Raw genomic sequence first — 16428 nt, 5'->3', positions numbered from 1 at the left:
ATACACCTATCATTATTGGATAATCTTTCACAATTTAAACGCCCTAACGAGTTATTTAACATGATAAATGTTGCTATTAAGATGCAGATATGTGCAGCGCTTAATTGAAATGGATTATTTACAAGAGAAAAAATGACATTAAGATGTTTGAACGGCAAAATTAAAGAACATTTATGTAAACGTTTAAAATTCAATTAGATATATACTATCAACGTTTGAAGGCATAAGTTACCAAGCCCGTGCTCTAGTTGTCAGGGAGTTTGCTAGGAAAAGGAATAACGAATGTTGGATCCTTTCTAGAGGCTTGTTCAGAAATGGTCGGTTGCTGACACATCAGCTAGATAAACTATGGACATCGATTGCCTTTCTGGTAGCGGCCGGGCATAAAGGAATCGATTCCGAAGAAAAGATGTTTATCAATCAAGATGTCTCAAAAGTCCAGCAGCCGGGGTGATACTTTAATAAACACATACTTCACTTTGTTTAAAAGACCCTTCCAAATCCAACAAAAATCAAGTCCCCTAGGGAAACAATATATGAAAAAAATAGTATTATATTGTACTTTTATTTTATAATGCAATTAGATCATGCTTCATGATTGCACTTTCTTCAAATGCTTTTAAATTTTGTTTTCTTTTCTAAACATCACCATACGAATGGTCTCAATAGCCTCTGTCCATGCTTACACAGTTGCGCATTCCTTCCTCTGGAAAACTGTATAAATGTAAGTTTTAATGCATTTTGTATAAGCCAAAGATGAACACCTAACATAAATCTGCAATTACACAGTATTACGTGGACAGTGTTGATTTAAAGATGGAATAGATTTTTTGTAATTGTTGTAAAGGAAGGAGCCTCCCAAAGCATTATCAACGTCCAAAAAATAATAACACAGCTTTATCTCACTTTTATAACGACGAGGCTTACTTTTATTTATTTAAAATTTGTTATTATTGATCAATTGAGATATGCTCAAATAAACTAGTTAAAACAACCTGCGAACTCGGGTTCCTGTAAACTCGTCGTGTTACCCTGACCGTTCTAATGCGGGTTATTTCATCATCTATTGATAGAGTTGGGATGCGCGTGTGGTGTTTGATGTGTTTGTTTGTGTATGCCTCTCGTTCAGTGTCCAGTGGGGCCCTTTCACTGTGCCTTTCTTGATATTTGTACAACTGGAATGGTTTTTTCTCGAGTTGTTTGCAAAGGTTAATTGACAACATCAACACCGTCAATGCCCCCTAGCCCTCGCTGCTGAAAATGAATTATATTTTCCAAAATGTCAAAGTCATATTCGAACTAACGTTACCGGATTGAGAATTTAAAAACCAACCTCTATCGTGCTGTTCTTTTATTTCATTGGTATTCAGAAACAATAAATTAGTAAGTTTAAAGCATAGACTTATTTTCGCTTGTGAACTTGAGAAATTTACTATGACCATTAGAACATCAGAGAAGTACTAATGAAGATTTTAAAAGACACCATTAAGGAAAAATGTATTCAATTTCAATCCGTTTGTTTTTGTTACTCTCAGGTTTTGTTAAGGGTTGGAAAGAAAAATGCATTGTATGGAAAAAGTAAACATTTAAAAGCATTTTCTATTCTTCGTCTGTGGTGTTTTTAAATATGCGCCGACTTTTAAAACATGAGAAATAATAATGTAGATGTAAAGAAAAAAGACATGAAAGAAAGCTTGTATTCAATTGCTATCAATATGATTTCTTCTTAGCATTTGTTAAGGATTGAAAAAAGTATTAACTGCAAAAAATAGAAAATTACACATGTAAGCAGAGTTCACCAACCATTGTGAACTTGATGGGATCACAGAAAATAATGAAAACTCATTATAAGAAAGTTCAAGAGTTCTTCAAAAGGTCCTTATACCAGTATATGCCTTTGATCTTTTATTCAATCATTTCTGTAGTTATAACATACCTATGTTAAACCTTGGTTGACCTCTTCATATTCAGCCAATTAATATCACTTTTACTATAACTTGCTGGGTAAGGCAATTACCCTTTCTGAGTTTCCGTCCGTTCGTCTGACGTTCCTATTTGAGGTATTAAAGGCATTATATTGGTGAATGGGTTCGTTTGCTCAGTACAGTTAATGTGATATGATAGAGTTTCTCCGTTTGTTTGAACTTTAACTAATGCACAAGTCAATTGTAACCACGCCCCATACCCAGGTCCGAAGAATAATGGGGACTTTGACTTCCGGTCCAGCCAATCCTAGGTACAATCAACGTACTGCGGGGACAAACTGCTGGTATATTCCTCGCCAAATGCCCCCGCACCCGAGGACATCCTAGGTTTTGCCGATTCCCCGCTATTTTCGGTGCGAAAATAAAACAACCGCATTTACTCGGCACCGCGGGCCCATCTGGAAGGTAATAACACGGCCAATTTCCTCCGCTATCCTCGGTATATTCCCGGACCTGGGGGGGGGCGTGGTTACAATTAAACGTAAACTAAACTTACTTACACCTTATTGATGTTTGGTGTAGTAGCGGATATTTTGACAAATCATGTGTTTGCATTGGGTTTTTTACATTGAAATAAATTGTTTTATAACTGATTAAACACCGTTTGCAATACATATATATCCACAACAAATTGATTTTTTAGGCAAACATATAATTTATTGTTCTGTATTTTAACATGTTTTGCGATCAATCTACATCAACTTTGAGATGAATGTATATCTCCGAGAATTGCAATAACTGAAATTGTATATTTACATCATATAACTTTAAGTTTTTCTCTTCCGTTCGGTAAAAGCATATCGGGTATATTTTTCTTAATTTCATGAAGCAACTAGATTAAACTTTCGTATTTGTTTTTAAACGGCAATATTACACAGTCGTGTCGTGCGTTTCTTTAAACGTACGGAAAACGATTCCCACACATGTGTTTTCCAATATGTTATGCGGAGTAAAATGACCCTTGTAAAAAGAGGAAAATCAGATCAGCTATATATTGTATGGAATTTTGAATATACGATTAAATATGTGATATCTTGGATATTCTTGGTCAGAATATAAGAAAGCCACGTGTGGTAACACATACCTACTAGCGCATAAGAGTACTGTATTGCAAGCGAATTCTCCACCTGTATGAAATAGGAAATCACATATCTACTGAAGAAACATATTCAGAAAAAGCTTGATATTGTTCAGATAAATCTATATTTTTTTTGGTTGAGATCTCATAGCTTGGATGCCAATATTATTAGTCTATTTTTAGTCTTTGTTAGAAAGTGATGGGGCGTAACACATCTCTAACAGCGCATGGTAGACCAACATTGCGCACATACTCTCCTATAAAGTATCGCATACGTTAACAAGGAAAAAACAGTAAACAGCTTCACCTACAGACAACCGCAGCTGTATTGAATCAGCTCATGTTTCGTGTTATTTATTTTTTTAAAGAATCAGACAGCGGAGTTGAACTGATGATAACTGAATATGTTCTGTCAAAATTGACATGCAATGTGTGTAATATCGTTACAGGACAAAATCAATCCACCAGTTTACGTATATATACCATACAATCTGAATGAAGGGCCCCTCGGAAGACCAAAGCATTTAAATGAAATATGGTTTTGATTAAAACTGTTAAATAACATCACAGATAGATGTAACACATCGACATCGACTTAAAGGGGTATTCATTTTTTAATCACGATAAGTAAGACCTTGAAATAAAACGCATATTTAACGCGTATATTACGCAGTATCACTTGTTCTGAACTATCATTATAATATTTACTTAGTAGCAAAAACACATTTATTTTATAAGCATGGCCCGTATTTCTTTTATGATCTCTAGAAATATTTATTGACATGATGAATATTAGAGATATAGTTATAACAGTGATTTATTAACTGTTTTATATGCCTATTTGATATACTAGTCATAATATAGGATCATCCATGGCGGGTGGGTGAGTAGCGGACGATCTCCCGTTTAGTGATTTTATCAGATCTTCACCAAATGTTGATTGAATTATAATCGGCATCATATTTCAGACGAAATTGATCATTAAATCGAGATCGCGTCGGTTTGTTTTTAATAATGGTTCTTTGGTCATTATTTAACGAATGATTTACGGTTTGATCACCCCCCCCCCCTCCCCCACCTCTTACGATTTCATTATGATATCTGAAAAGTCAAAAATTGACTTGATCGATTTTGCGTGCGCTCTTAATCGAACAAACTTTAACCTGGTGCATTTGTATATCAGTGGGTGAAATGAATAGATAGATGTATATGTTGTCACCGGTCATGCATGGCATTGAGATTTTATAATATGACTTTATTTACGTTTTTAAATCTGACAAAGATAAGGTTATCAATGTTATGTTGAGTTAAGGCCTTTGCCTTTTAAAAGTGAAACATATCCTTCATCTTATAATAACCATACCTGATGGCTTGATATCTCGAATTAATTCACCATTCAGATGGTCTCAAACACTCGGATTTAACACATTAAAGCGGTTTAAAACCGAATACTGCTACAACTACGCCATTGTAAAAGAAAGTATCTTGTTTAAGTGTATGTTCACATGTCTAACTAACATTTGACGTAAATGTGAAGTTGATATCGGGCCAAACCTATACCTCCTGGTGTAGCAAGCTTACAAAACTGCTTTGCTGTAAACCCTAGCGCAATAGCAAGTATTACTTCCGCTCTTTGACGTTTTTTTGGTTACGCAAACATCATAAAATACTAAAAATAAGTAACTTTCATCTGTAGAATATCTCTTCAAGATTTATTAATAAACAAGTTTTAGCACAGGTGCTTACAGAAATAGAACTGATATGCCTCTATAATAATTGATTAGTATTATTGTTTTTCGTTATACAAAGAGTTTTCCATAAAACTCGATGGCTTGTTCATCTGTTTGCTGGAACCTTTTTCGAATCTGCCCTCATGCAATAAGGTATATGTATATATCAAAAGACATTACATTGGCTTATCAAAGAAAAAGCATGAACTCATGCAATGTCGCTTTTATTTTATTCATAATTTCCTCAAACCGGCACACCTTCCGATAGTTATAGGTTATTAGCGATTATACTCATTATATTTATGTCACATTCAATTTACTCAGTTAATACCCCTTTACTGCTTTATTCCATATGGAAAAGCCTATGTTGTAAAATAGTTTATGTGTGTGCGTGTGTAAGCGCAAAGAGATCAAACGTGTGCACCTTCTTTTTGAGGTATCTTCCAGCGAAATGTTAGTCAAATGTCAGTATATATTAATATAAAAACGTTTATTGCATAGGAAATGAAATTCACTACCTTTTTATTAGATAATTATAACATATATTTTACTAGATTTCTTTTCCAATAGATTATTTGTAAGAAGGTAGCCGATGATTCAGAGAAGAGAATTGGAATAAAATGTCAATTGAACATGTTGAAGTCCTATGCAAAATGAAAATAAAATCAGCTTTGTTATTGAGTTTAAATAGTGTGAACATTGTCCATTTTTTTTATAATTATGATCTTTACACAATATAAATACAAAAAAGGGTATTAATTCGATTTAATTATTGTCTTCTGTTTGACAGAAAATAGATTAAAATATTTATATAAAAATTACAGGAACAAGTCAAATAGACATAAGTTTTAATATAAACCCTGTTCAATGGCATAGGGACAACGTCACAAACACGGAACAGCAAATTGTGTACCGACAAACATGAAACACGGAACAACAACACAAACATGGAACAGCAATTTGTGTACCGACAAACCTGAAACACGGAACAACAACACAAACACGGAACAGCAAATTGAGTACCGACAAACATGAAACACGGAATAAAAACACATAACTCATCAAACAACATATAAAATATATAGTAAATAAGAATATTCTAGGGATGTTTTTTAAGATGTATGCCAATGCGAAACAGATTCAACGATAAAAACACGGAACAGCAAAACGTGTACCGACAAACCAGAAACACGGAACAACAACACAAAACTCCACAAACATCATAATATATATAATCAATACAATAAATCTAGGGGTGTTTATCAAGATGCGTGCCAACGCGAAACATTACATACACTGGACTGAATAAAGACGGTGCTACTCTTCCAGGAATAATTTTACTATTAAACTTTGAATACATTTGTATAACATCCTAGGGGGTAATATATTCTTAAAAACGACATATTTAAAATATTTTCCAATGTGAATCCTTTTCACAATCAATTGACTTTATATGAATATAGTTTTACGTGAGTTCATAAATTGTCTTCTTAAAACTGAGCTCTAGTCGTAAATAAACTGCGAAGTAGATATTTGACAGTGTAAATATGACAGCGAATGTCAGCTTTTATTTCCAATTTATGGTAATGTTACATTCAATAATCCTTTGTATAGCGTTTGTGCGGGATATTATGTTTGTTTCTATTTTCAGGTATTCATAACCTAATAAATTATATATGGCTATGAGATCATATAACCAGATAATGTTCGAGTCTGGGTTTTTTCTAAAAAATGACAATTTATAGATACGTAAAAAACCTTAGCCATATGCGAATAGAAAATTTACAAAAGTTGTCAACTCGCAATATAACTCATAAATATAATCAGAACATCATTTATTAAAACTTCTTAAAGAAGTAATTTCAGATCAAAACATGCACTTCAGTTGATTAAAAAAAAAGAATCTGTATGTTTTTGGCTTTAGATTTTTTTGGTGGTGAGCATTGAGTATCATACCCTATGAGAGAGTTAACATTTAAAAACAATAAAAACAGATTATAGTTTGAATGATGTTATGCTATTATGAGGAAAATGAGGTGAAATTGAGATTGACAAATGAGTATTTTCTAATGGTGAGACAGAGCGTGGAGGTCCAGTAATGCACACACATTTTCCTCGTATTAAATCCCATGCATTAAGTGGAAAATATTACGATACATGATTTAGTTTAACAGACAACAGCTACTGTATGAAATAAAGTGCAACAAAAGTATTTGTATTAAGTTGGAAGAAATTCAAGAAAAACTATCAAAATAAGAGGGGACATTTAAGTTTTATACATTATACTCATCACTATACACCAATCATTATTGGATAATCTTTCAAAAATTAAACGCCCTTACAAGATGTTAACATTATGAGTATCGTAATTTAAATGCAGATATGTGAACACCTAATTGAAACAGAATATTTAATAAAAAGAAATGACATTAATATGATTAATATGATAAACGACATAATCAAGAACATTTATGTAAAGGTTTGAAATGAAATGGCATTCATACTATCAACGTCTGGTGACATAAGTTACCAACTACGTGCTCTAGTTGTTATGGAGTTCGCTTACGGAGTGGGACGAGAAAAGTTTGAAGCCCCATTAAGAGCTTGTTCTGATATGGTCGTTTGCTGACTCAGCAGCTTGTTAAATTAAGGACCTTAAAAACATCAGAAATTATAATGTAGATTTAATTATAATACAAAAAAGAAAGCTTGTATTCAACTATTATCATTATAATTTCTTCGAAGCATTTGTTAAGGATTGGAAAAAGTATTAACTGCAAAAAATAGAAAATTACACATTAAGAAGAGTTCATCAAATATTATTACCTTTATTGGATCACAGAAAAAAATAATAATTACTCATTATTAGAAAGTTCAAGAGTTCTTCAAAAGTCCTTATATAAGCCTTTGATCTTTTATTTAATTATTTCTGTAAGTATACCATACCTTAGTTGACCTCTTCATATTCAGCAGATTAAGTCACTTTCATTATAACTTGCTGCGTATGGCAATTACCCTTTCTGAGCGGCCGTCCGTCCGTCTGACATACCTGTTTGAGATATCAAAGGCATATGAGTACCTCAGTTTGTAAGAAAGTAAACTGAACTAATCAACTCCTTACTAATGTTTGGCGTATGTAGCGGATAGTTTAGACAAATCTTGATTTTCCAATGTATTTTTACATTTAAATTATTTTGTTTATTTAAAATTACTGATTTAATATTTTATACAGTATTAATATCTCCAAAACATATTGACTTTTTATGCAAACATATAAATTGTTGTTCTGTGTTTTGACATGTTTAGCGATCAATCTACATCAACTTTGAGATTGATTAATGTATTCCTACGTGAATTGCAATAATTGAAATTGAATATTTACATCATATACTTTTTAGTGTTTCTCTTCCGTTCGATAAGGCATATCAGGTATTTTTGTTAAATTTCATGAAGCAACTAGATGGAAGTTCTATATTTATTTTAAAAGCGGCAATATTACACAGTCGTGTCGTACGTTTCTTTACAAGCGCGCGGAAAACCAGTCCCGCACACGTATTTTCTTATATATGTCATGCGGAGTAAAATGGACCTTATATATTAAGTGGAAAATCAGATCAGCTATATAATGTATGAGATTTTGAATATACGATTACATATATGATAGCTTGGATATTTTTGGTCAGAATATAAGAAAGTCACGTGTTGTACCACATATCTACTAGCACATAAGAGTACCGTATTGCATGCGAATTCTCAACATGCATGAAATAATATATCACATATCTCCTGAATAAACAGATTCAGAAAGAGCTTGATATTGTTCAGATAAATCAAGATTGTTTTGGGTTGAGATCTCATAGTTTGGGTGCCAATATCATTAGTCTATTAGTCTTTATTAGAAAGTGATGAGGCGTAACACATCTTTAACAGCGCATGGAATACCAATAGTGTGCACATACTGTCCTTGATTATACCATACGTTCAAAACAGAAAACAGTTAACAGTTTCACCTACAGACTACCCCAGCTTAATGGAATCAGCTGATGTTTATAGAATTTACAAAACAAAGAAACAGATAAGATTATTCAACTTATAACATTGGATATTCTGTCAAAGTTATTACCTGACATGCAATGTGTTTAATATCGTTACAGGATATAATCAAATCGCATTTATATGAAACGCTGAACTAAATGCAACTCTTACTAGTAAAACGCGTGTGTTTTGTAACAGTTTTATCGTGGGGATGTGGGTATATTCAGGGTTTTTTCATTCGTGAAAAGATACATATTGAAAAGCCGTCACCATATGGGTTATACAAGTACAATTTATGAACAATACTTTCTTAAAGATATTTTATTCTTGATTTCAGGCTTTAAGAATCATAGCAATGATACATTTTAAAGTTGTTTCATTCAATTAAATGAACTGCGAAGCCTTTTTCCTTGATGTTGATTATGTATTAGGACAGGAAAGTATTTGTCTTGCAAAAGGTTTAGATTATGTTTGAATTAAATCCTGTCCTTATATTGAGATAAACTTAAAGAACAAATGTACTTGAAGTCGGTGGCGTCGTGCAAAAACCTTTGTTTGAGTACCCCAATTCAAAAGCATGTAAAATTAACACTTAAGATATGGTGGGTTTAAAGATTAAACACAGTACTTTACTGTCAGAGTTAATCAAAATAAGCTGTTTAATTCTTAATATGAATCGAGTCCTATGTTAGCTACTTAAATATTCTTGAGTTGCAATGTTTCTATTTCATTATTTTGAATAAGGTTACTCAATAAATGATGGTGTTCAATGAATTGAGAGTAATCTCCAATTTTAAACAAAAGATTTAGCCCAGAATTTTCCGTTTATTTATTTATGAGTAATTGGATATTTATGCATTTTATATGCACCAACGATGAACTAACATCAATATGAAACTGATATTGCAATACGCTTTGTTATCATGACACTGTTTCATTCGAAGATATGTTCTCTTTTGAATAGTTACCATTAAATCTGAAAGAAACAACACTCGGCCGATCAAAGCATGGTAATGGAAAACATGGGTTTGATTGAAACTGTTTAATAACAGCACAGAAAGATACCACACTGACGTCCAACACGCATCGCCATAAAAGAGAATTATATTTCAAATAACGATAAATGATCCCAAAAGACAGGTTAATAAAGCGAATGTATATTAAGCAGTAATATTCATTCCTTTTTATATTATTAACTTAGAAGCAATACCACATTTATCAAAAATCATGGCCTGGTTTTCGTTTGTGGTCTTTAGAAATTTTTATTGAACGTTAGCACATCAGAGATATACTAATAACAGAGATTTATTATCTGTTTTTATAAAAATTATGCCTCTTTGATATTCTAAACCTAATATGGGATCACCCATGCCGATTGGGAGAAAAGCCTACCGGGCGATCTCAAAAAAATTGCCGTCTCTCTTTAGTAATTCATCAGATCTTTACCAATTTTGATCGTACATTTATCGGCATCATATTTAGGACAGAGTTGATAATTATAGCGAGATCGTTTCGGTTGTTTTAGAATTATGTTCCTTTGGGCATTATTTCTCGAATGATTTTCAGTGTTTGGTAACAGTCCGCTTCTATTGAATTATGATATCTGAAAATCCAAATTAAACCGGATCGATTTTGCGTGCACTCTTTATCGAACAACGTTTAACCTTTGGTGTAGTCGTAGCATAAACCCTGTTCAATGGCATAGGGTCAACGCCACAAACACGGAACAGCAAATTGTGTACCGACAAACATGAAACACGGAACAACAACACAAAACTCCACAAAAAAACATTTAATATATACATGTATAGTATATAAAATTAATATAGGGGTGTTTATCAAAAGGAATGCCAACACGAACCATTGCATACACTGGACTGAATATATAACAGTGCAACCGATGAAGGAAACATTTGACTGTTGAACTATAATTCCATTTGTATAACATCACAGGGGGTAATATATTCTTAAATACATGTGTACGACATATTTAGAATATATTTAATATTAATGTGAATCCTTTTCACAATCGATTTAATTTATATTTGATATACGGAGTTCATAAATTGCATTCTGAAAATTGAGCTCTAATCGTAAATAAACTGCGAAGTACAGATTTGACTGTGTAAATATGACAGCGGATGTCATGTTTTATTTCCAATTTATGATAATATTACATTCAATAATCCTTTTGTTTAGCGTTTGTGCGTGATATAATGTTTGTTTCTATTTTCATGTATTCATAGCTTAATAAATTATGTATGGCTGTGAGATATTGTAAACAGATAATGTTCGAGTCTGTTTGTACTAAAAAATGAAAATTTATGGATATGTAAATACCTTAACCAAATGCGAATTGAATTTTTACAATAGTTGTCAACTCGCAATAAACTCATAAATAATTAAAACATAATTGCTAAAAACTCCTTAATAAAAGTAACTCTAGAGCCAAAAATGCACTTGAGTCGAAACTCAAAAATTAATTAAAATTTAAAACCTAAAACTTTGTACAAACATTTGCTATATATCTTTATTTGGATTATTGAGCATTGAGTAGCAGTTCCTATGAGAGAGTTTAGTTAAAAAAAAACAGTAAAAACATAATAGAGTTTGAATAGTGTTATGCTATTATGTGTGAAAATTAGCTGAAATTGAGATTGACAAATGAGTATTTTCTGATAGTAAGACAGAGCATGGAGGTCCAGTAATGCACAGACATTTTCCTCGTATTAAATCCCATGCGTTAAGCGGCACATGATTTAGTTTAATAGACAACATTCTACTGTATGAAATAAAGTGCAAAAAAGCATATAAATTAGATTGGAAGAAATTGAAGAAAAACGATCGAAATAAGAGCGGGACATTTAAGTTATGCATACTATATCATTATACACCTTTCATTTTTAGATAATCTTTCAAAACTTAAACGCGCTGACAACGTGTTTAACATTATAAATATCGTAATTAAAGTGCAAATATGTGAAGCGTCTAATTGAAATAGAATACAAAAAAGAAAAAAAATGACATTAATATGTTTCATATTAAGAACGACATAATCAAGAACATTTATGTGAATGTTTGAAATGAAATGCCATACATACTATCAACGTTTGGTGATATAAGTTACCAACTACGTGCTCTAGAGAAAAGTTTGGAGCCCTATTAAGGGCTTGTTCTGATATGGCCGTTTGCTGACTCAGCAGCTTTTTAAATTATGGGTACCAAATACCTTCCTCCTAGCCGCTCGGTATATACGCTGGTAGTCGGAAGTATAGAAGTTCATTAATCAAAGTGTCTCATAAGTCCAGACGAATACCCATTAATTGAGATGGATGACAATATAACAAACAAACATTGGACTCAATTTAAATTGTTCATATAATTAAAGATAGTAATTAAAAGATTAATATAAAGGAGCTAATTCAAAATTAAATAGAAAACAACAACTATAGATTCACATTGCAAGTTTTGTCTGTACTTTATTTTTTTATTTATTTTTCCTTTTTTTGCAAGGTAACTACAAACATTCTGAAAGACGTTACCCAATAGGTGAAGAAAATAAATGCATGTCTTAGATTTTACCATGTTTCGTAACACTCACTAGCAATAGTCTAAAAAAGCATTCCTACTGAAAGCTTACATAAGGGAAACTGTAGATGTATGCAAAATTGGATATTTATTCTTTTAAATGGTCTTAAATCATTAAGATGCACACCTAGTGGAGTATCATAAATATGCACTTGTGTCCACAATTGACTTTGTACGTTGGCAAGTTTTGCATTAAAAAATGGATTCTTTTTTTGTGAAAACTGTTCACATAAATTATGACCACATGTCCCTCTCTTCTGAGGCCTATTCATTTGCTTTTTTTCGCTTGTTATCTTGAAAAATATATGCTAAGAACATCACAAGTACTGTATATTTTATTTAAATTTCTAGTGCCGGATTAAGATTTTTTAAAGAACTTCTATGATAAAGCACAGTTCTCGACATTCATTCTCAGGCGACTGCAAATCAATCAATGGTTTTGTTAAAGATTGAAAACTAAACCTGCAGTATGAAGAAATGTATACCTCCTCATAAGAGTTCACTAAACTCGATGGATTCTAAATGATAAGAGAAGAAATAATAAAACAGGAAATATATCATTAAGAAGTTCAACAGTTCTTATTAATGATCTCATATAGACTCCCTGCCTTTGGCCTTTTATTCAATCCTTTTTTGTAATTATGGTGAACTCTGGTTAACCTGTTCATATTTAGTCAATTATTTTACTGCTGGTGACCAGCCTATTATTGTAGTTGCTGTCTTTATATCCTTCAATCCGGCTTGCGTTCTTGAAGATGGTATCGTCATTATAATGGGTGAAGGCGTTATTTTTGCCAGGTACAGGACTTGTGACATACCAGTGAGAGCATGTTACACTTATCGATTTGTTTAACAGTAAACAAATCTAAATTGCCCCTGATTGATGTTAGGCTTTCGTAGCTGGTATTAAAAAGGGGATGAGTTGGCATTAAATTGCTTGTTAAAGGGACTATACACCATAAGAAAATTGTCAAAACTTGCATAAAATTGATATCGTTGTGTACAACGCATTGAATCTTACTTTCTGATGTATCACAACATTTACGACGCATGTATCTTTCGCAGTTTTTTGCGCATTTTTCCAATTCAAAATTTTATGGGTTTGTCTAAGACTTTTATACCAGTTTATTTAAAAATCTAGTCGGTTTATGTATCTTTACTAGTCACGTAACTTTTACATGCTAATTTTACACACTAAAAACTGGGAAACCAGTATTTATATTGTCTTATAACGGGTAACTTAGCTAAGGCAGCGAAAATATGTTATTTTAATCATGTAAAGTGGTCTGTTATCGGCCTCATACTTGCTCGTAATGACAATTCTGGGTGTGTGTTTTTCGAAAATGCTGTGTTTGCCGATTTAGGGTTCATCTGGTGTCTAGTCCCTTTAAGATTGAAATATATTGTTCTGTAAATGATTGATACTATACTTAATATATTTTACAAAAATAAATTACAAAACGTTTTTACATTGATGCGAACAATCCATTAATGCACCGTGTTTAAGAGTGCTTCATATCAATCTTATTCAATTTTGAGATTATTTATTGGTTGAACTAATCTATGTATTTCTACGGGTATATTAATTTAACTTGAAATGAAATTGAAGTACTGAATTTGGAATATTTACACATAAAGGGTATTAGGTTGGTGTATTTTTCTGTTCAATGAACACATTTAAACTGTAATAAAACGAGAAGATTAAACCTCAATTTATTGTTCAAGAACGTGTTGTTTTTTTGTTATTACATCAGCGTGTCTTCGACATGGAGCTATAATGCGTTACCAATGGAGAAAACAAACGAGTTTTGATTTCTAAGAGAGAGAGAGAGAGAGAGGGAGGGAGGGAGGGAGGGAGGGAGGGAGAGAGAGAGAGAGAGAGAGAGTGAGTGAGAGAGAGAGTGTGAGAGAGAGAGAGAGAGAGAGAGAGTGTGAGAGAGAGAGAGAGAGAGAGTGGGGGGAGGGAGAGAGTTGTGTGGCGTAGCACACCTCTATAAGTGCAAGCAGGTCGAATAGTGCACACTTCCTATTCATATAACATATTTATTTTGCCGTGTTTGCTGACGTTTTTTTAGTGGAAAAAAGTTTAATGGAAGACGGAAATATTGTCCAAACCTTATGTATTCCAGGTAAAACTGACTATGCTTTAGGATATTTATAATTGATATTGAAATGTAAGTTTGATTCCATGACCAACAAGTTTTATCTCTACCAACGAGTGAATGTCTAGTGGTCTAATGCACGCTTATCCTTCTCATATCTATGATGAAGAGGTAAATATCGTACTCACATAAAGGGAAATATTTTGAAAGTGGCCCTTGCAATTCTAACGACATTTGCGGGGCGTAACACACCAGTGTGTGAAAAAAAAATAATATTACATATTGTGCGGCGGAGTTGAATGCCGACGTATATTGGAAACAGAAAACAAACAAGATATAATTTAACATACAGACTACGTGTGGTGAACGGAATTAAAAAAACCCTAATTAAAATTAAATTATTTAACAAATGACACATCAATAGAGGAATAATGTTTAGATTCTGAACAGGTTTAAGTGTAAATAAAAAAACGTTTTTTTTACAATAAGATGGAGACATGAAGTCGTGCATAACACTTATCTCTATCGTTTATGGATAGTATTTCAAAACTATTGCTGACAGTGAAGGTTTTTAACATTGTAAAAATACACAATCAAACCGCAATTATGTGAAATGCTGAGATGAAATGGAATATTTAATAATAAAATTCGTTATTGTGTGTTTTGTAAAACTATCAACGTCGTCGTCGCACATTGGGCAGTGGGTACGTTCATTTGTTTTTTTTCATTCACCGAAAGGGTTTGGATTTAAAATGTGCCATCATTGTTAATGGTATGCTTGTCAAATATCAACAAAATTTGCAAACAGATTTATTTTTGCCTTAAATACAATTTTTTGAGGATTTAATCACAAAGCTTTCAAAATTCATATACAAAAATGGTGTAAAAGTCCTTTTTTATATTTGGTTTAAAATCATCTTTTATATTATTTATATCAACAGATGTCCATGCTTACTACTTAAATATTCCTTATTCGCAATGTGACTACAAAAGAACGACACTTTTCTAAATGACGTTACTCCTTAATGTGAAGGCGTTCAATAAATCTCAAAGAATCAGCATTTTTGTTCAGTAGCCTAGAAAAAGAACGTAATTATACTTAGGAGATCAGTCTATTTATGCATGATTTGATATGTATGCATTGTGTATAAACCAAAGATGAACACCTAACATTATTATGCAGTTGTATTCACAATTTTCCCTATTACTTTGACAGCGTTGCATTCAAAGCCGTATTATTTGTTGAAAGCATACACATATAATCTGAAAACGGAACTCCGCAACGTTTAAAGTAAGAAAATGGAAATCTGAGTTGGATTCAAACTGTTTTATAACATCACTGTTAGATGCAATACTTGCATCCACCAGGATATTCTGTTTTGAAATCACGGGAAATGATCCCCGGGGACATGGCTATATTACAAACCTCAGACTATAATAAATCATTCTGTCTTGGTTTAATATCATTTATTGAGAATCATCAACATTTTTATTTTAAAAGCATTGCATGTATTGCGTGTGTTATCTTAAGACATAAGTATTGACCTTTGGAACATCAGATTTATACAAATGTAGATTATTGAAATACATAAAATAGCCTTATATGTATATTTTATTCAATTTACTTCATAATGGGCTAAACGCAATGCATTTGTGGTCCGTTAAGCGTATTCTGTTTTCAAATAACCACAACGGTCCTCAGGGACCTCAAAGAAAAACAGTTCCTCTATTTTGCTGACCTTTTTGTAATCATTGGTGTTTAGATGCAATATCACAGTTGTTTAAAAGCACGGCCTACATTTCGCGTGTGATCTTCGGAAATATACATTGACATTTACAACATCAAAGATATACTAATGTAGATTATTGAAAGACTTTAAGTAGCGTGATAGGTATATTGTATATTCAAT

At 32.5% G+C, this 16428-nt stretch overlaps 1 protein-coding gene across 12 annotated transcripts in view; it reads left to right on the top strand.

Moving 5' to 3' along the window:
* The window catches only part of LOC128223923 (CCN family member 1-like), a 301846-nt gene that overhangs the window by 267557 nt on the left and 17861 nt on the right, over positions 1 to 16428 (top strand). Inside the window, exon 1 of one of the 12 annotated variants that reach the window (XM_052933403.1) lies at positions 15101 to 15222. The exons of the other annotated variants lie outside the window; for them this stretch is intronic. Coding sequence (XP_052789363.1) covers positions 15145 to 15222 — 78 coding nt within the window. The 5' untranslated portion in view covers positions 15101 to 15144. Of the gene's footprint in view, positions 1 to 15100; positions 15223 to 16428 lie in introns of those variants that run through there. 12 annotated transcript variants of the gene reach the window in all.

This window comes from Mya arenaria, chromosome 17, assembly GCF_026914265.1.
Source record: "Mya arenaria isolate MELC-2E11 chromosome 17, ASM2691426v1".
NCBI classification, from domain to species: domain Eukaryota; kingdom Metazoa; phylum Mollusca; class Bivalvia; order Myida; family Myidae; genus Mya; species Mya arenaria.
This window is presented reverse-complemented; position numbering and strand designations above follow the sequence as displayed.